Source organism: Bradysia coprophila, unplaced genomic scaffold (genome assembly GCF_014529535.1).
Source record: "Bradysia coprophila strain Holo2 unplaced genomic scaffold, BU_Bcop_v1 contig_476, whole genome shotgun sequence".
Taxonomy (NCBI): domain Eukaryota; kingdom Metazoa; phylum Arthropoda; class Insecta; order Diptera; family Sciaridae; genus Bradysia; species Bradysia coprophila.
In genome coordinates, this window is record NW_023503727.1 from 110,735 (window position 1) to 132,341 (window position 21,607).

At 35.2% G+C, this 21,607-nt stretch overlaps 1 protein-coding gene across 2 annotated transcripts in view; it reads left to right on the forward strand.

Annotated features, from left to right (window-relative positions):
- Positions 1 to 21,607, forward strand: part of LOC119082568 (5-hydroxytryptamine receptor-like) — a 113,198-nt gene that overhangs the window by 88,732 nt on the left and 2,859 nt on the right. For both annotated transcript variants that reach the window (XM_037192097.1, XM_037192096.1), the window contains one exon: positions 6,659 to 6,694. In XM_037192097.1, coding sequence (XP_037047992.1) covers positions 6,659 to 6,694 — 36 coding nt within the window. The remainder of the gene's footprint in view (positions 1 to 6,658; positions 6,695 to 21,607) is intronic.

The following is a 21,607-nucleotide window of genomic DNA, read 5'->3' on the forward strand; positions in this document are numbered from 1 at the left end:
CTGCCATTCAGGTAACAGTTGCATCAAATATTGCATCAGAAGTTTAAAGTTGAATTACAACTTCATTGAGTTCGCAAATTTTGGTATTATCTTTGTGGGACGGGGTGTGTGTTTTGGACTACATTGTCAAAAATATATTTTGATTAAGTGGTTTTTGAACTGCTTAAATCCCAGACAGACAGGGCATTTTCTCGGGAAACAGAACGAGCATTCTTTGAATGCTTTCAATTTTACGTCTTTGTAAAATAAATATCTCGTTGCTTCGTAATGCGATTTGGAAGCGGTTCAAAATATCATTCAACCGTGTATTGACTTGATTCGATCACGAAAGTTGTGTTCCTCAAAGATTAAAACAAACACAAGGAATTGCGACTGTCTAATGACCTATAACTTAATGTTATTACGGCAACGTTGTTGCAATAATTAAATCTGGTACTTCTGTTATTTAATCACTGTTTCTCAAAGTTTGATACAAAATCTTGTACTTCATTGGTTTTAACAATCATTTTGGTATATAAGACAAAACTACCGGTGAGTCTTCTTGTCGTTGTTGTCGCTTACAGATGATTTGTATGACTGGCTGGCAATATCAGAATTGTTTTGTTTTAACAGTGTTTTTCTCGATATTTCTCAAACTCAAAACATTTCTGTGAAATATAACTCAATAACCTTAGAAAATCCACTGTCTAGCGACAGTGCTAAGCCTTAGACCTCTCTAGCAGTTCCAGCAGTTCCAGTTGTAGCAACTTTGATTGGATTTGTTTAGATACCTCACATACAGTCTTAACGTGACTTCCGAGTCATGCCTGAAGTGTGTGAATACTATCTGATGAAAGTTAGGCGCTTATTGATATCTCGCCTAAGTTTAGGATTAGGATAGCCATATGTACAAAAATTCATCGTATTTTGGGTTACGTCATACGAGTCATTCAGTGTGTACATTGTTACAGACCCGAAACACATAGCAACTATCCAAATTATTGAGCTTGAGTATACTTTAGGGTGTTATCATTGCGACATAATCGCCAGAAAAGTTCCAATTTACATTATCTGACAATGGAATCGAACCCGGATCATTTTGGTGGAGGGCCAGTATGTAACCACTGAGAGGGATTCTTTTGAAAAACAGCCTACCGAAATCGGACGCATTTTCCAGTGGACTTTTTATATGTGCCTAGAAAGGTATTGGACCGTAGAAGCCAAAACCACTTTCAAAAAAATTCTTCGAAGATTGTGTGGCTGGTGAAAGGTGATCAAAAACCGAAAACTTGCACTTTTCTCACAAACAATTCTCCAGTTACGCGAGCCGTACAAGATCGTGTGGGGTGTCATTAGAAAGGTAATCACATGTACTATTGAGCCGAGTAGGGACTTATGGGGGATAAAATTCATTGACACTGAAATGTGTGCAATTGAAGTTTTCAACCGAAGACTTACACTGTTCTTACTGAAATTTCTCGAGGTACACAAAACGTACATGGTCGTGTGGGGTATCATTTGAAAGGTAATTTAATGTGCTTTTGGGCCAAGTAGGGTCTTATGCAATTTTGATGCATCTATGATGAAATATGTACACCTTAACATTTCAACTTCTATTTCATCGTAGATGCATCCAAGCCACATAAGATCCTATTTAGCCCAAAAACACATTAAGTTACCTGTCAAATGACACCCTACACGACCATGTACGTTTTGTGTAACTCGAGAAATTTCAGCAAGAACAGTGGAAGGCTTCGGTTGAAAACTTCAACTGCACATATTTCAGTGTCAATGAATTTTAAACCCAATAAGATCCTATTCGGTACAATAGTACGTGTGATTACCTTTCTAATGACACCTCACACGACCCTGTACGGCTCGCGTAACTGGAGAAATTTTTGTAAGAAAAGTGCAATTTTTCGGTTTTTGCTCACCTTTCACCAGCCACACAAGCTTCGAAGAATTTTTTTGAAAGTGGTTTTGGCTTCTAGGGTCGAAGTCCTTTCTAGGCACATATGAAAAATTCCAAAGAAAATGCGTCCGATTTCGGTAGGCTGTTTTTCAAAAGAATCCCTCTGAGTCATTCCATTCCTTAAGTAAACTAGCTCTCCAGAACTTGTAACACAGTTTTCCATTTTAACTCCACCGTATTTTTCCATTCCAACCGCGATAATATGATAAAACATGTCTACCATTCCTTGATTTTGCATTAAATGCATTATCCTTCTGGTCTATATTTACGGATGCGCAAATGTGCACGATTTATCGTTGTCATAATTGGTTATACCTTGGCAATATTTGTGTTATACATCTCAATATATCATGTAGATTATACACCATGTATGATAGGATTCTGTAACATTTGGCGAAAACTGTCTACGTAATTGCCAACCGCACATATCCATTTCCACCGGATTTCAATTAGTTTGAAAAATATAAATCGATTATGTCCATAATCCAACTTTAATGGAAACAACTTTTTTTTTTTCGTTTGGGGGAGAAAAAAACAGCCAGTCAATCAAACCGAATATAAATGGAACGAACGCATTATCCTACAAGGAATTCCGATACACACACAGTTCGTTTCTACGATAAAATTCAGTTAAACGTAGAGCAGAAATCGATAAATCAGTTAAATTTTCGCTCGTATCCATCGAATCATTAATTCAGACTTGATAAAATTCCGATCATAAACGGAAAATCTATCTGGGAAAAATGGTATTTCGTGATTAATGCTAACAAAAAAAATGTGCAAAATAATACGCAGAATATTGAAACAGTCCCTTTCCCGTTAAATGTAATGTTAAAATCAATGTTTTGTACAAAAAAATGTACCAAATGTAAATGTGTAAATGAGTTATGTATTCCATCTCATCTAGCTGCTGATTCATTTTAATTTTTCGATAATGTTCAGCCTGAAGCGAGTTCAATGTAATTTTTTTTTTGTTTGCAATTTACACTGATATGAACCACCAGAGAAAAAAAACAAACTCCGACGTGATTGATGACTCAATTCGAATGTTGACACTGAATATTTCGGAATATTCAGAACTATGTAAATTTACATGATCCCCGCCCCCCCCAATTTTTTTCGATAAATTTTTATCCACACACCCGAAATGAAATTTATGGAAATATCAAATAAACATCACATCAGGTACCTATTCATATCGTTCAGCCATAGATAGAGAATTCAAAAAAAAATCCTAACAATTCGTCATGCGAACTATTTAACTGAAAAACAAAGTACGAAATTTTGTCCCTCTTGCTGTGCGCGTGTATAGTAGGGTTGTACAAAAATTTATGTGAAAATTAAAGTGTGATCTTTCTGGTAGGCATCTGGATTTTCTGAATCCTTGCAACTTAAAGTGTTTATTTTTGAAGAAAAAAAAGTAGAATCGAAGTCGTCATCTTGAGGTCGCGCTGGAACGATTTTGAAAAATTCTGACACAATGCTCAAGAAATATTGACCCACGGAATCGTTATTTCCTCCCAAGGGAAAAGTCTTTCCCTTCTTCGTAAAGGATTTTTTAGATTTTTTAGATTCGTAAAGAAAAGCATCATACTGCACTCGGGAAATAATTTGATATTTCGTATCACGATGGAAAAATTACCTCGCGCTGAAGCCCTTGGAAACTTTTACTCATCTGGATACGAAATATTAAATTCCTTTCGTATTATAGTAATGTCCTATTAGACAACAAGGGATAACAAGTTGAAAAGTAGAGTTTTAGTATGATCCGTGGCGAAGCCGATGTCAAACCTCATGACTTTTCATTTTTATGCCGAATTATTTAATGGATTTATTTACATACCTTTGAAACCTAGGGAACCTAAAGATTTACAAGATACTTGGAAATGTGTACTGTCTATATTAGTTGTGTACTAAATCCTCTAAATCCTCTTAAATTAGTCATGTCACTGTCACCTCAATCCACGCCATTAGTCGTATAAATTTATACGTTAGAGAGAGCTTTTTTCTCCTTTGTTACGATCTGTCAGTTTTTCTATTTTGCGATTTAGTATGGAATTGAAAACTAAAATTGAGATATCTTTGCTGTTTTAAGTGGTTTTTCATATTTTTTTGGACCAAAATGTTTTAAAGTGTGTTTGGAATCGATTGACATTAACAAAATAATAAAGAAAAGAAAAAATATTTTCACACAATCTGTTAATGCCAATCGATTCCAAACACACTTTAAAACATTTTGGTCCAAAAAAATATGAAAAACCACTTAAAACAGCAAATTTTAGTTTTCATTTCCATACTAAATCGCAAAATAGAAAAACTGACAGATCGTAACAAAGGAGAAAAAAGCTCTCTCTGACGTATAAATTTATACGACTAATGGCGTGGATAGTACCCGAATACGAGTCGATGAAATGAAAGGTTTGCTCGTTTTTCTTCTTAAGTCCGTTGTGCCGAAAAATTGTGAAAACTTGCAACAATCGTTTCACTGTATTTATGTAGTGCTTAACTCCTACAATAATAATCCAGAGTGATTAAAATTTTCACAAGAAATCCTCCCAAGTTTTCAGCTGAGGTGAGAAAATGACTATTTTCTTACCTGTGTTGTGAAATAGTTATTTGATAACCACAGGGAGAAAATAGAAAAATTCACCAAGAGGACCGCATTTCAAGGTGGAATTTCCTATTTCTTCCCGAGGACACACAACGCAACGTTTTTCATGATTTGAAGAAAATAAAACACCATTTTAGATTAGAAAAAGGTCGTTTCCGCATCAAATATGGCGGAACCCGCCATTTTTACAGGCTTTAAGTAGAGTTTCCACTTAAAAAGAGCACTCCGTTTAGCCTCCGTTTACATGACAGTTGTAAAATAGAACAAAAGAACTGTCACGCAAACGGAGTGGAAATTGAATTTATTTCAATTTTTTACTCCGTTTACGTGACAGTTCCTTTATTTTACAACTGTCATGTAAACGGAGGCTAAACGGAGTGCTCTTTTTAAGTGGAAACTATACTTAAAGTATGATACGAACACACTCGAAATCACGCGCCGAAAGTTATTCAAAAACATCGTTAGTAAGCGATATTCATAGTACTTGCAAAGGTGGTAAATCGTCCGTTTGTATGCATGTGCCTTGTTTTGAATTGATGCATACGAAGTACGAAGTCGAGTTAATTCTCTCACTCTCTTTGCTCTTTTTGTTTTGTGTCATATATATGCAAAATAATTCTCTCGGTATACGAATTCACACTTATACTGCAACTTCGTGGTTTCCCCCAAGTGATGTAATTATCTATTTAAGCTGTAACACTTGACGTATTTCAAATATTGGGCATCTATCACAACATTTTGCCCTTTTCATACAGTCAAAGGCAGTCAATTTTCAGCATAAATTAGCTTCAGCTGTTTTTCAGCTGATCCATATAAACAATCACAACCGTTTTTACGTCTTTATACGGTTTTACCACTATCATGCGCATGCGTGTAGCACCTTCAACCGTATGAACAAGGAAAACCAGTTTTGATTGTATGTGTGGATCAGCTGAAAAACAGCTGAAGCAAATTTATGATGAAAATTGACTGCCTTTGACTGTACTTCTGGTTATTTTTTCGAACCTTTTCATCGACTCGTATCAGAAACTATTGAGACGACATGGCTAATTTACGTATATTTTCGTTGGTCAGTATTTTTATACCATTTTGTCAGAATTTTTCAAAATCGTTCCTGCTCGAGTTTTTTTTTTTTAATTCAAAAAAACCTGATGGTAAAGGTTAAGCTTTAATTTTTGGGCAACCCTAGTGTATAAGTGTGTGAACTTGAACCATCCCCAATATTCTTTGAACCTAAAATTATTTCATCCACCCGAAAAACTGTGAACTGCATTTGATTTTGTGTGTTTTACCTCTTCACGTGTTCCACATAAAAACTATGATCTACATACACGCCCCGTGTGTACAACCAAATATTGACATTATAATACTTATTCACTTCAAGCCGCACACAGTTTCCCATTTCCCTTTTTTGAACAATTTCTAACACATTTTTCCATCATCACAATCCCCAAAATAGTATATAGAACCTACCCCGAAATGGGTTACAGTATGATACACCATTATACGGTTATCACCGCCGCAAAATACTCCACGTTACGGTATACCAAAGTGTACTTTAACTGGGAGACGTATACGCAAACATATAGATTGTGTTCGTATATCCTGTGATGTTACATGAGTGTATTTTATATCACATTACATTTTAGATCATCCATCATTTTTCGGTCTATGCAAACTTTCCATCATCGCACACCGGTTGAAAATGTTCCCAAATTAAAATTCCAATTAACTATGCACATCACATACACGTGTTTGGAGACTAGATGAGTAGTAGTTTAGAACACAAATAGAAAAGGAAAAGAGCAAATGTGTGTAAATTTAGATCGTATGCTGTCATGTGCACATCGATGACCGACAGCCGGTGACTTTAAGCTTAAAAACATCACAACGTCGAAAATTTTCGTAGCGAAAAAAGAAGCGATATTTGTGTTAGACACGCTCTGCTGTCACTTGTAAAATTCAATTTCTATTTAGCATTCTCCATCACACTCCACAATTTAGTTTAGAAAATGTAAATTAAATTAAAATTTATCGTTTCGAACGAGAGGCTTGGAAAAACTAATAAATTTTCAAACTTTGTGCATATTATACAGGGTAAATCGATAGTTCAATTAATGCCGAAAGCTTTTGTAAGTATGGTTTGATGGTTGTTCATTATCCTTTAATTTGAGTCATAATTTTTTTTGTGTTGGTTTCAAACTCAATTATTTTACCCTTTTATGTTTTTGTACCTCCACTGACCTGAGCTTTGTTTGTTTCATCTCACAAATAGTTTTTGTTTAAAATTTTGGTTAGATGAAAAGTTTTTATTGCTGTTTTGAATTGGGCTTCCGTAGATACAGCTTCCATAATATTGTCCCGAAAATATCATCACGTAATGCTCTGTGTGCTCATCACTTTTTTTTTCATTATTTTGTCTAATTATTAAACTTTGATTTTGTGCTGATCATTGTGTGTGCTGTGAAAACTTCAATGCTACTATTGTCGAACCATTGCTTGCATAATTTTTGCAATCAACTCTCCTAATTTCGATTTTCTGCATCAGTTATACAGAAACGGAAGACTTTCTCACAAACCCCCCATTCCCCACCATCTTCGTAGATCTATTATGGTTGCTTTTCTTGTTATATGTAAATTAACTGCAGACTACTAATGAAAGGAAGCGAATTTAATTGCTTCAGTTGGCCCGTATCTTTGGAAAATAATAAATCAAAATTCAGACTTAATTTTAATTGAACGAACATTTGCTTTGAAACAGTGTAACCGAGAGAGTGTGGGTGACTTTTAAATTGTTACAACTCTTTTTAATTGAGTGTTTGGGCGGTTTATTATGCAAAGAAACAGAATGTTTTGCCCATTCGAATGAAATTATTGCGTCAGTTGATAGATTAAGGAATGTACTCTAAAAAAGAGAGCTCAGCGGAAAAAAAACTCTTCATCGACAACGATTGAAGATTTAAACCACAGATAAAATAATTTGATAAGTGCCGATTCCTCAGATGACAGTACCACAGTGTTCTGATTAATTTTTAACCTTTTATAAATCGTGAACGCATCACCCTAGTAACGTGTCAATCTTTTACTTCTTTTGTTTGGAGCATCACTTCAAGTTGTTGCTGCAAAATCTTCTACTTCATTAGTTTCAACATAGATGTTGGTATATTACGGGACACTATGACCAAGTTCAATGCTTATTAATGTCATCGTTTTCGGTAACAAATGACTATAAAGATAAGAAATCCCATCACACGAAATTGCCGTGAAGTATCGCCAAAGTCGAATCGCCAAAAAAAAATGTTGGCGTTTCTTCACATTTCGTCGTTTCTTCACACTTTGGCGATTTTTCTTGGCGTTTCTTCACACTTTGGCGATTTTTAGCCCCGTACGAAGTACGAAGGGGCTTATAGGATTACGATGCCGTGTGTAATTGATGGAATTCGAAGCAGACGGTGAGGGCAAAGTGTTTGCCTATGTTCATAGATGACGAATCCGCAATAAAAATTTGGTCCGTCTGTCCGTCTGTCCGTCTGTCCGTCTGTCCGTCTGTCCGTCTGTCCGTCTGTCCGTCTGTCCGTCACGTCGATATCTTGAGTAAATCAAATCCGATTTCAAATTTTTTTTTTCCCTGAAAGATAGTCAAAATAGTGAGGCTAAGTTCGAAGATGGGCATATTCGGGTCGGCCCTTCGTGAGTTAGGGCCACCTAAGTGATTTAAGGTCTTTTGGTGATATTTATGGCAAAATAAACGATGGAAATGTAAATGACACAACAAATGATAGGTATTGTCAATACCAATCCAGGAAAAAAAAGTTTTTTAAAATTGGGTGAGTGGACCGTGAGTTAGGGCCTTAGAAGTGAAAAGCTACTAGGGCCCTATGTGTATTTTACATAGAACTCGAGTAAATTTCATTCGTTTTTCGTAATTTTTGTGTCATTTGGAAGGTAATCGAAAGCCGAATAGAATGTTGTTGAAAAAAAAATTAAATTTGGTACCTCGGACTAAGGCCGCTACTAGGGCCCTATGCGTATTTTACATACAACTCGAGTAAATTTCATCCGTTTTTCGTAATTTTTGTTTCATTTGAAAGATAATCGAACACCGAATAGAATGTTGTTGAAAAAAAAATTAAATTTGGGTCCTTGGACTAAGGCCGCTACTAGGGCACTATGTGTATTTTACATATAACTCGAGCAAATTTCATCCATTTTTCGTAATTTTTGTTTCATTTGGAAGGTAATCAAAGGCCGAATAGAATGTTGTTGAAAAAAAATAAATTTGGGTCCTCGGACTAAGGCCGCTACTAGGGCCCTATGCGTATTTTACATACAACTCGAGTAAATTTCATCCGTTTTTCGTAATTTTTGCTTCATTTGAAAGATAATCGAACACCGAATAGAATGTTGTTGAAAAAAAAAATAAATTTGGGTCCTTGGACTAAGGCCGCTACTAGGGCCCTATGTGTATTTTACATATAACTCGAGTAAATTTCATCCGTTTTTCGTAATTTTTGTTTCATTTGAAAGATAATCGAACACCGAATTGAATGTTGTTGAAAAAAAAATTAAATTTGGGTCCTCGGACTAAGGCCGCTACTAGGGCCCTATGTGTATTTTACATATAACTCGAGCAAATTTCATCCGTTTTCCGTATTTTTTGTTTCATTTGGAAGGTAATCAAAGGCCGAATAGAATGTAGTTGAAAAAAAAAAAATTTGGATCCTCGGACTGAGGCCGATACTAGGCCCTATGTGTATTTATACTCAATAAATTAAAATTTTAGGGTTATTTGAAATTTTTGTTTTATTTGAGAGAACGTCGTACGGGGCTTCGTAATTGCGCTATGCGCAATTTCTAAGATGTACACATTACATAATAAATTGACTTTAACTACTTTAACCGGCGCATAGGCTTACGGTCAAAGTAGGGTGACAGACGCACTAGGGTCACGTACGCAATAGATATACGGGTTTGTACGGGGCTCAGTCGCAGCAAACGCTCCGACTGTTCTGATGGCTCGTTTTTGTCGTTTCTTCACACTTTGGCAATTTTTTAAATCGCCAAACAAAATCGACAAAGTGTGAAGAAACGACAAAAAAAATCGCCAAAGTGTGAAGTGAAGAAACGCCAAGAAAATTCGCCAAAGTGAGAAGAAACGACAAAAAGAAAAAAATCAAATAATTGCCGTTTCTTCACACTTTGGCGATTTTTCTTGGCAGTTCTTCACACTTTGACGATTTTTTTTGGCGACTACAAAAATTCTCAAAAATTGACAAATCGCGAAAAAAATCACTAAAGTGTGAAAAAACGACAAAATGAAAAAAAACCTTTAAAATTTAAATTCATTCTTCAGGAAAATATTAGAGTTTGCAGTATATATCTATCTTTGGATTTTTTTTGTTATCATCACATCATGATTTCAAAGTCTTGAAAAACATCGATTGCAAAGTGATGCTGAGCTGAGTTGCATAAAACTAGCGCCAGGATCCTGAGATCGCGCGCTACACACCGGCAGTTTGTTTTAGTAAGATCCGACTAGTTGAAATTTAGTTATTTATTACATTGAGTGCGAAGTACTCTAGATGTGTCTAGACGAGGGCGATGCACTTGTTCATTCGGAAGCGATCTCAATAAACGGTAGGTAAAAAATTGAAAAACGGAGATAAAAAAGGATGGTAATAAACGACCGATAATTTAATTCAATACTACCGATAAAAAATAATAAACTACCAATAGAAATGAGATACATGTCCACCATTTAATACGGAGTATTTCTCTGTCTGAAATTTTATTAGCGTGTTATTTTGTAAAAGGACTAATTATTAGACGGTGCGAGAGAAAAAAAATAACTCCTAAGTTACCGACACCGTTCCGGCGCCCGGCTCGCATTGCGGCCCTCCGCTTCGCTCCGGGGCAATGGGCCGGATCGCTCGGCGTGTTAAAACACTTTTTATGTACAATGAAAATTGATATTCATTTCGCAAAATGAATTCTGTAGGGACGAACTAAACTCCTGCACGTTACATTTCGTAAAAGGATGAATTCCCTAGGAACCAACAACATGCTTTTATGGCGAGAAGGAAGTTAGGAATTGAGTTAAGTTTTCGCAGTTTGAATGGGCAATTTTTTTCGCGGGTTCAAACCTACGAAATTTTTATTTGGCAGTTTCTATGCTGCGAATTTTTTGTAATTCCAAAAATCACTAAAAAGTGATATAAAATGATCGTCATAACTACTTGACTATAATGTAGAATTTGCAGGTTCAAGTTCGCCTGTACTTCACATACATACCTTGACAATGGTACAACAGAATCGCCAAGAAAAATCGACAAAGTGTGACGAAACGCCAATTAGCTGATTTTTTTCGTTTTGCCGTTTCTTCACACTTTGGCGATTTTTCTTGGCGGTTCTTCACACTTTGGCGACTTATTTTGGCAATTCGTCACTTTTTTAGAATTTTTTAAATCGCCAAAAAAAATCGACAAAGTGTGAAGAAACGCCAAAAAAAATCGCCAAAGTGAGAAGAAACGCCAAGAAAATTCGCCAAAGTGAGAAGAAACGACAAAAAGAAAAAAATCAAATAATTGCCGTTTCTTCACACTTTGGCGATTTTTCTTGGTGGTTCTTCACTCTTTGGCGATTTTTTTTGGCGATTTACTTTTTTCTTGGCGATTTGACTTTGGCGATACTTCACGGGAATTCACACGAATCCCATTCTTTAGATCATTAGAATTGAACGGACAAATTTGTGTTTACGATTAGGGATTTAATGAAAACCGAAGCGGATGACAAGGCAAGTTTACCAGGTTTCAGCGAACCCAAAACGAAGCAATTAATGAAATATTTTGGATACTTTGGTCATTCGTAGCCATTCAGTCAGACTATCCAGGACCTAGCCAGTATTCCAGTGGTGTATTTCTCCGATTGACGATACTCATTTTAAACGTTTTTAGCGTTTGAGTCTGTAAAAAAGTACATTCTGCACACATGCAGCGATAGATTTTTCGATGCTATAAAAGAAATTTTATTGTCGAAATACCTACACCGGGAATGTTCATTTTAAAATGATGTGCTTTGAACTGTGGAACGAAAATACATATTTCTTGATTCTGTTGCTGCCATTCCCACGATAACTATAAACTTAATAGTCGTGCATAAAACTTCATTTTAACACAATGTTAAAATCAAATTGCACGATATTATACGTTCGGAAAGAATTTCTCTTTGCAGCTTAATCAAACTCTGTGTGCAAAAAAGAAAGAAAAAGAAAAGAAAAGAAAAAGAGAGTGGAAATATCAATACCGTCTGGCATTTTCTTCTTTTATAGTTTTCTTTATTTTATCAATTGAGTTTATAAAGCTTAATAAATCATTTTTATTGCTTTCTTTATTTGATTCTCTCTATACGCTTTTCCAATTTTATTTCATTCCCTGGCCCATAAAATACCATAAAATGGTGAACACAACGAATGAAAACAATACAAAAAGCACGAACAAGAACAAAACAGAAAACAAAAAATTGTTCCCATGAAATTCGAATTTCCATCCCTTTGAACCAATTTTTGATTATTTGGTGCAATAAACCGAATTAGTTGGACGCTATTTGACACCGTTTTATATTACAGGTAGAAAAGTGCTCTGCAATTTTTACCACTTACCTTATATCTCTGGAAATAAACGGGAATTTACCATTTGAACCATTTTCAATGTTTTTCATTCCGAATCATATTCTCTGCAGAAAAATGGAAATTATTCGATCGCATTAGAGGAAAATGACTTGCTCATAATGCATATTGCCATTTAACCTATTACAATCGGCAAGCGTATAATGTTATAATCAATTAAATCTATTTCGTTTGTAGGTTAATCTGTTTTCTAGCCTTTGATACAGAATCTTTTACCTCGTTAACTTAAGAAAACGTTTGTCTGTATAAGTCAGCATGTTATCCAGAGTGCATTGCTTATCTTAGTCATCGTTGACCGAACCGTTTCTACATTTCAATTCCGTTCGATTCGTTTTAACGTCTAACTAAAATGCATTCGACGGTATATAAAATGCAACGTGCAATGCTCAAAACGATTTTTTTTTCATACTCCTTACACAAACTCGATAGAATTCGAGATGTCATATCTGACGTTATTGTTGTGAAAAAGGTAAACAACAATTGAAAATAGTTCTCTTACAGAATTATAAGTTCCATCGTTGTACGTGATTTCAATTCACTCCACATGAAATATCAATAGATTAAGATTGGCTCGTTCAGTATGTGTTGTTTACGTAGATGGAAGAGCACGGAATTTCGGTGGGTTTTGAATTAAGTTTCTTTATGTTGCCCACATTACAAACATACAATGTTCCAAAGTATATAAACACTGAAGGTAATGCAAGTCCACAGTTACACACGGATCCAAACGTTTAGGTGAATTTTAGCTCCGTCATTTTGCAAACGTACTGAATTCGTATGCGTCAAGTTGCATCTAGTGGTGAATTTGGAACGATTTAGCGACGTTATGTTGCACACAGATAAAATTCGTTTGCGTCAAGTTGTATTTAGTGTTGAATTGGAAGGATTTAGCGCCGTCATGTTGCACAAGTCTAAGTTAGACAACATACGAAAATGAATTCACCTGAAAATTTCGATCAAACTAAATTCCAGCGTGTAGAGAATGATCACAGGACTACGATACAATCAAAACAATTATACCTACTACGAATACGCATACTATTACCTCTAAAAATGAAACGTGTTAAGTAAGTAGAAAAGAGTCGTTTCTATGTAGAAAACTGCAACCGTAATTCCACCCTCAGCGGATCAGAGAAATTACGGATCCAAACTTTCAGATGAATTCATTTTCGTATGTTGTCTAACTTAGACTTGTGCAACATGACGGCCCTAAATCCTTCCAATTCACTACTAAATACAACTTGACGCAAACGAATTTTATATGTGTGCAACATAACCCCGCTAAATCGTTCCAAATTCACCACTAGATGCAACTTGACGCAAACGAATTCAATAAATGTGCAACATGATGGAGCTAAAATTCACCTGAAAGTTTGGATCTTTGTGTAACTGCGGATTTGCATTACCTTCAGTGTTTATATACTTTGAGCGTAACCCCCCATTAAAATATCTTGAAATTGTCAATAACGTGTAGCAACGTGTAAAAAACAAGACACAAAACCCACCAGAAACCCGTGGAGATCCACTTGTCATATAAACAAATTCCTTAATCTATATTATCACAAGTGGAACGAGTCCCATATAGTCGAGTCGATAAGGACAGAACGTTTTCCGAGCGGGTTGAAAGAGACACAATTTTCGGCCGTTCTCGGTTCTGCCTCGTCTCTTCAAAGTTCACGTGCAGAGGTGACTTTATCGGGTGATTACTCCGGCTGAGTGGCACGTAGGATACCTTGTTACAGCTCAAATGAAAGGTAAAAGTCCATAGTTTATTTTGGCCTGAAACATTTTCCGCGATTTTCCAATTTTCCTAGAGATTTTTCAGTTCTTCTCGAATAGTTGACTCTCATTTTTAAGTTTAAAGTTAAATATTTTTTGAACTGAAATTTGCGGAGTCAAACTTTGTTCACCAATAATGTTCTACGTTTCATTCTGCACAATTTAAAAACAAACGATTTTTTAACTTTCTTGGGTGCGATTCTACATGCAATTTTCCACCGATTTTTGCGGATTATTTTTCGTATACAGATAAATGCTTTTTGCATGATTTACGGAGTTGTGTGCGTCAGAGAGTGGCGTGTGATAGCTCAAATTGAAGGTATTAGAGACCAATTATTGTTAGGCATGCTAGGGATTTTCCAGTTTTCCGATTATCATCTAAATTTTCCGAGTTTTTCCTAAAATATGAATATTTTGCTTGCAAATCAAATATTTTCAACCGGATTTTTCTGATTCTTTTCATTTAAAAGGTGAATAAAGACCGAATATCACAAGTGTTCAAGTTCAAACAGGAAAAAATTTCCAACAAAATAACTGACATGCGCCATATTGGATTTTCAGAAAAAATTTCACAAAAAGTACTTAGTTTTTGAACGAAAATGCACTAAAACATTTGGTTTTTTCGCAAATTGTCGTAGCAACACTTTCAAATATGATGCAAATCAATTTAAATAACGTTCACGAATGATAAATGACCATCTTGTCATATTTAAAACAAATTTCTAATTTGCTCGATTTAATAGCAACGCCATTAGTCGTATAAAGAGAGAGCTTTTTTCTCCTTTGTTACGATCTGTCAGTTTTTCTATTTTGCGATTTAGGGGGTAGGGTAATTTGGCACCATGCAAGTTTGATGCGTGCCAGTTTCCACTGTAATGTGAATTTAGCACAGTGCCAGATTCACCATCTGAAGAGTAATTTGGCATAATGCAACTTTGGAAATTGGCACACGGTAGCCATAATAGAAAATTAAATAGTGAGTGGTGTGCTAATCATAGTTAGCCGTCTGTCACTATTAGTCAACATTATTTACCTATAAAGGAAAGGCTTGACAAACTGGAGAATTGTGATGTTTCGATTCGAGGAACAACGTTTGGCTGCTCGACGAAGATTGCTCAATAGGGCTGACGTAACTAATTTCGACTTTGTTCCTGCATTCATCGTGAACTCATTTTTCGGTGAATCGTCGTACAAAAAACAGTGGCTTGTCAGTACCTTTGGCTATTTGAATGGCATCGACGCGAACATGCTCTTCTTACTGATCCGATGGAACGATTTGACGGAATTGAAAAAGAGGAAAATAACATCACTTTACCGTAATTTCGAAGATCGTCGATACCAATCAAGGTACTATTCCTTCAATGTCCATCACAGAATGGTTATGTATCTAAATGGTGAATTTCGAAGATCCAGAGTAAGCAATGAATAAAATGATTTGTAAAGGACGGAAAACGACAATTCCTCCAAGACATCGCACCTTTTATGCAAGATTTCGTAAAAGGACGAATTTTCTAGTTTGGAGACAAATTATTGAATTTCTCTCGGTGCCTTCAAAGCCATAGCTTCATTATGTAAAAAGTCAAATTTCTTAGTTTTGACTGCGAAAACTCGCAAAATGACAAATTTATTGACTCACAGACTCAATCATAACTTCCAGATTAAAATGAGTTAGCACAAAACTGGCACACAAGCTTCGTTGCGTGTGCCAAATTCTCAAAAACCTAGGAAAAAAGGTAATCTGGCACATGTGCTAGATTCCACTTCATGTAAGGAATTTGGCACACGCTACCCGTGTGCCAAATTCTCGGGTCCCCGATTTAGTATGGAAATGAAAACTAAAATTGAGATATCTTTGCTGTTTTAAGTGGTTTTTCATATTTTTTTTGGACCAAAAGGTTTTAAAATGTGTTTGGAATCGATTGCCATTAACAGATTGTGTGAAAATATTTTTTTCTATTTTATTATTTTGTTAATGTCAATTAATGTTAATCGATTCCAAACACACTTTAAAACATTTTGGTCCAAAAAAATATGAAAAACCACTTAAAACAGCAAAGATATCTCAATTTTAGTTTTAGTTTTCATTTCCATACTAAATCGCAAAATAGAAAAACTGACAGATCGTAACAAAGGAGAAAAAAGATCTCTCTGACGTATAAATTTATACGACTAATGGCGTGGACTGTTTCCATAACAAACATTATTCTCGACAGCTGCAGCCAATTCCTGAGAGTTAATAATTCTTGAAAGCTTCCACTGAAAGCTACAAATTCTTAAAAGCTTAACATTCTTGAAAGTTACGAATTTCGAGACCTCTGTGTCCCCGATAGTCATAAATTCTTCAGAGCAATAACTCCTTGACCGCTGTATGAGTCCCATGCTGAAACGAATTACGTTATCACTACTTTATTAGACCATTGCGACTATTGCTGTATAGTATATCTGTCGGTCGTTTCGAATTATTTTGCATTTAAAATCAACAACATTTTTCTCTCATAATCTAATTCAACCCAATTCCAAACTCAATCAAATAACCAACTGCATTCGTTTCGCAATCACATGGTGTTCGGTCAACCACCTTTTAATCATATTATTTGTTATTTAATTCATTTGCTAAATAATCAAATGCAGCGTTCCAACATTATTTAGCTCTAATTTGCTCTAATTTGGGCGATACGCCTTTTAATTTCAAACGACCGAATTTATGTGGCATTAAAAACAGATAACCGAAACATTTGAATGGATTTAAGTCAGATTTTATAAGCGATTGCCCCCTCAATTTCTATGCTAATTCTGTGAAAGTAATATATTTTCGGTGAAAATGATGATTGTATCCTTTCTTGCTTCGGTTACAATCGCACTTGGAAAATCTAATTTTTAATTATATTAAGGAATTATCTTGTTTATCGTTCTCTTTATTTAATTAACGGATAAAATTTAGAAAAGAAAGAAAAGAAATCGACTACAAAAGCTCTCTCCGAACAAAGTTTATTTTCACTTTGCATTAACTTTTCAATTATCTTCAAAAAAAACGTCGTAAAATTGCAGTTGCTTCAGTCTTACGTTAAGACAATAGCGGAAACTTGCGGATTAATCATTTGTTGTCGGAATAATATCTTTTGTTCATTGAATAGATTCAATTTTACAGTGGAAATGTAATTAGAGAAATTTTCGTGAAAATGTAATCGGACCGAGTTACATTGAATGCGAAATATCCGGGAAAATTCCTGGCAAAAAACAACTCAACTCTGAGCCAAAACAACCAATTTATTACTGTTTCTTCTCCAACACTATCACTGATTTACACTGATTCCTCCGACTCACAAGTTTCACAATTATTTGAATTTTGAACGGGAGCTAAGTGTCAGACAGAAATAAATAGCCTTTTCGTTCGGTTATTAGCGTGATTTAAGCGTTGTGTTCTGGCGAAAATGTTTATTTCAAATTTTGTAGTTAGGTCGTCATGTACATATTTGTCATTGTCAATTTCTGTCTGTTACAAAGAATTAAGAGCAGAGTGTATTGATCGATTGCTGATGCCAATGACATTCAAAAAAATGGGTTGGTAGTTTACTTGTAAAATCTTTTAAATAAGTTGGAGGCATCAGTTGGTACAGTTACCATTAACATCTGTGTGAAGAGTTTGTAAACTTTTAATTTTAGTCAAATGATGTCTCATACGGTCAATGATTTGTCATAGCGTCGAAGATTATCAATCATTACACTAAAATTGAGTGAAGAAGGTTTCAGACCCTCGAGGCATTAGTGGCGTCTGTGCTTCTGTCCCTACATCCATGCACCAGAAATTGATAGAAAGTCTAATTTTCTATTTGCTTGCAAATGTATTGTTTCGAAGCAACACGTAGAACGTGCCTTTTCTCAGTCGTGAAGTGCTTGGTGAATGAGTTTTCATTATCTAGTCTCATTATCACTTACCGCGAAGCATCAGTTTAACTTACCTCATACAATTTCCATAGTGAGTGCACACTACACCTGTATAGGGTCAATTATGTGTCTTCTTAACAGTAAGAGTGAGAGCGAAATGAGAGAAACCATTTGGCTGAATTATAGAGGATGTGTATAGCATATAGCATATAGACGCTGTCTGTATTCAGAGTATCCATTATACATCCACCTCCACGCTTCTCGCAAAATTATGAAAAGAAAAATGTTTTGTCACTTCGACTGTCCTACGACAGTATTCACTTAAGTAATTTCAGCGTTTCATCGACTTGTAAAGAAAATTTTGTGAAATTCACGAATGAATATCAGATAAAAGGTTGTATAAAATGCCTGACTTTTCCCACCCCGACGAAAATTTTGGTGAAAATTTCGGTTTAAATTGAAAAGGTAAAATGTTTGTGTTGAAGGCATTTGCACAAAGCCGAAACTTTTATTCAGAAAGTTTATTTTGTGTCGATAGATTTAGCAGACAGTGTTTGTTAATAGAACAAAAGTTGTTTCTTTTTTTGATCGATTTTTCTTTTAAACAATCGATTCTAATGATTCGAACTGAAAATGTCAAACGGTACAATCATTGCAATGTGCGACGTACGATTTTAGATTCGAAATAGATTCTAAATTACCGTCATTTCAATATTCCTTTTCATTGCATTCAAATCTGTGATATTCTCTATTTCGTTTAAAATTCGTTTGCAATCAATTGCCAGGGTCGGACTAAGCATAGGAAAGACTTCGTGTTACTGAGAACCCCGAACAATTTCATTCTTTCGCCCAGATTCGAATAAATCTTGGTTCAACGCTCTCAACTTTTTCCAACGTTCCACTGTTACCTTCATTGTTCATTTGATACACAAAACAACATTTATCATCGCAAAGTCAGTAAACTCGATAAAATACCACCCCCTGTCGCTAGAGATCATAACCAGGTACTGTGTTGATTGTAATTTAAAATTTTCAGCAAATTTATACAAAAGTTCCACATGCAACAGTATCGAGAAAATAAATGGAATTCGCAAACTTTTTAATGAATTCAAATTGGAATTCAGCCTACCTTTAACAATGCACAAGCACCTATACCAATACTGCTGAATGTTTTATTGAATTTCTAATTTTTACCGCCATAAATCTCATTAAACTTTTAATTAACGATTTTGCCTCGAATTTTTAAGAGTAATTGCGATGATACTTAGCATCCCAATGACTCCAGTCGTTCCACAATTCTCGGGTGGTGTGAATAAATTAGAATTCAGTGTGACTGAACAACGAAAAATCACTAGACCAACAAAATACTCATATTCGATTACTTTTTTGGCACTTCCACCCGTCCCAAATACAAGCGAGTGCCAAAAATTCTTATCAATGTGCGGCCAACATTTTTCCTTTCCTTTTTTTCCGTTGAGTGTGAGTGGATCCAATGTGACGGCAAAGCGATGTCGCATTCTTCCTCCAATAAACCCTTGGATGTTATAACGCAGAGAAAAATAATAACATTTTCACTTCGATTGACTTGTTCGGAGATATTTTTAGTAACAGGCATGTGACTTGTGTATGGAAAATCATTGAATTATTTGATATGACATGCTCTTAAACGGACCGATGATGCATGAACGTTCTGTGAAGTTTTCAATGAAAATAATTTTATTTAGCTGCACTTTTCTTGTAATAGAATAGTAACGTGACAGAGAAATGGCTGTGCGTTATTCCTTACACCAAATGAAAATCTTGGATTAATCTCTTTTTGGGGTTAAGGTTGGGGTTCATCATTTTTTTTTTGAAGAGAAATTTTCTTCTGATTAAAAATTCAGCCTTGGTGGGACTTAGTGTAGTGTTACGTAACATTGTCTCATATTTGTTTTGTTCATTTAGCGACCTAGCTAATTTTACGCCTCTTTCTGAAGAAAGTAAGACGCTTAATCTTTCCTAAATGTAGACTGAACACATGTACACAAATTCATCGTGTTCATACGAGTCATTCAGTGAGTACATTGTTATAACTACCCAAATTATGAAACTTGAGTGAACTTTAGGACGTTACCAATGCGATATAATCACTAGTAAAATTCCATGTTGAATTGTCTGACCCGAGAATCAAACTCGGTTTATTTTCGTTGAAGGCAAGATAATAACTACTAAACCATCTTATCCATATCCTCTACTTGACCATAAAAATGATTTTCTTGGGTGGTAGCTTCAGAGTTCCCACTCCTCCTAAAATTCATAAAATTCCTAAAATGGACCAAATCCTCCCAAAATCTCCTAAAATCTTCTAAAACTCCTAAAATTCCTAAAAATAGCCCACACTATCAAAGAATTTTTTTAATAAAACTGAAAAACAAGTAATTTTTTTAATTACGCTGCAATGAATTTGAAAACAGTCCTTTCTTTGAGTCATACAAACAGCGATCCTGAACGTGGATTTAGCGAAAACAAATATATTCTCGAGGATCTCAGCTTGTTAGTAGTTGCGACTATCGTCGCACTTCGATCAAAATTATGGTGAATCTTGTTAACTTGAAAGAAGGGTCCAGTCGACAAGAAACAACTGATAAATACCAAGTTGCTGGTCTTAACTGGCGTCAAAAAAGTGTAAACCATAAAAGTTTCAATTATTGAACTACATAAGGAAAACGATGCTTTGATAAAAAAAAAAAACTTTTTGTCAATTAGGGGTGTACGATGGAGAAAGGATCGAGACTGGCGTAAATTTTAAAAATTCATTTAAAACTTGAGACAAATCATAGAAGCTAAATTTTTTAGTTTTCGGTCTTCCACCTACTTCGACTTCTACCAAAAACCTTCTTTGAGATCTTTGTTAGCTGCATTAGTCTTATTCTACTAATTGGAGTCCAGTGCTACAAGAAAAAATTAAATCCAGGCGAAGTTTGTCGAGAAGGTATTTTTGGTGAGTCGTCAAAGTTTGCCGACTATGAAAAATTGAGTGGATTTTAAACTTGAAAATTCGGAAATTCTATCAAGAAAATTATTCGATCTTTGCTCAAGTGGGCTTAAATTCTTGCGAATGTTGTAGGCTATCCAGAACAAAACGTTGTTGAAAATCATGTGAGAAATGTTTGTTTGGTGAGTGTTTGTTTGGTCTAAAATTGAGGCAAAATGGCTCAATTGAGAAAATCGAGTTTCTGACATCTAGGGATGATAACAATTTTATATCCATCGCACACCCCTAATTGAACATATTAATTTTCTGAAACACTTTTATTATTTTACGAAGTGTATGAGAAACAGAAAGATCTTGAGGCTGAAAAAATTCTTCCGGAAATTACTTATAAAACCTTTATCAAATCTCCTAAAATACTCCTAAAATTACTTGCAAAATCTCCTAAAATTCTCCTAAAATTACCGTTAAAATTTCCTAAAATTCCTAATTTTAGGAGCCTTCCTAAGTCGTGGGAACTCTGTAGCTTCTTTCCCGCCTTGTATCGAAATCTATTCGTAAATTGTCTTCAAAGAGTTAGAGCGCCTTATTCGAGATTTTCATCTGAGTAGCATACATATTTGCTGTGCAATTATTTTCTCTTTCCTTAATTTCTTCTTATTGTGATGCATCTGACCATGCATGGGCGGAGTAGGCATTTCCTCCAGACTATACGTATACGTACCT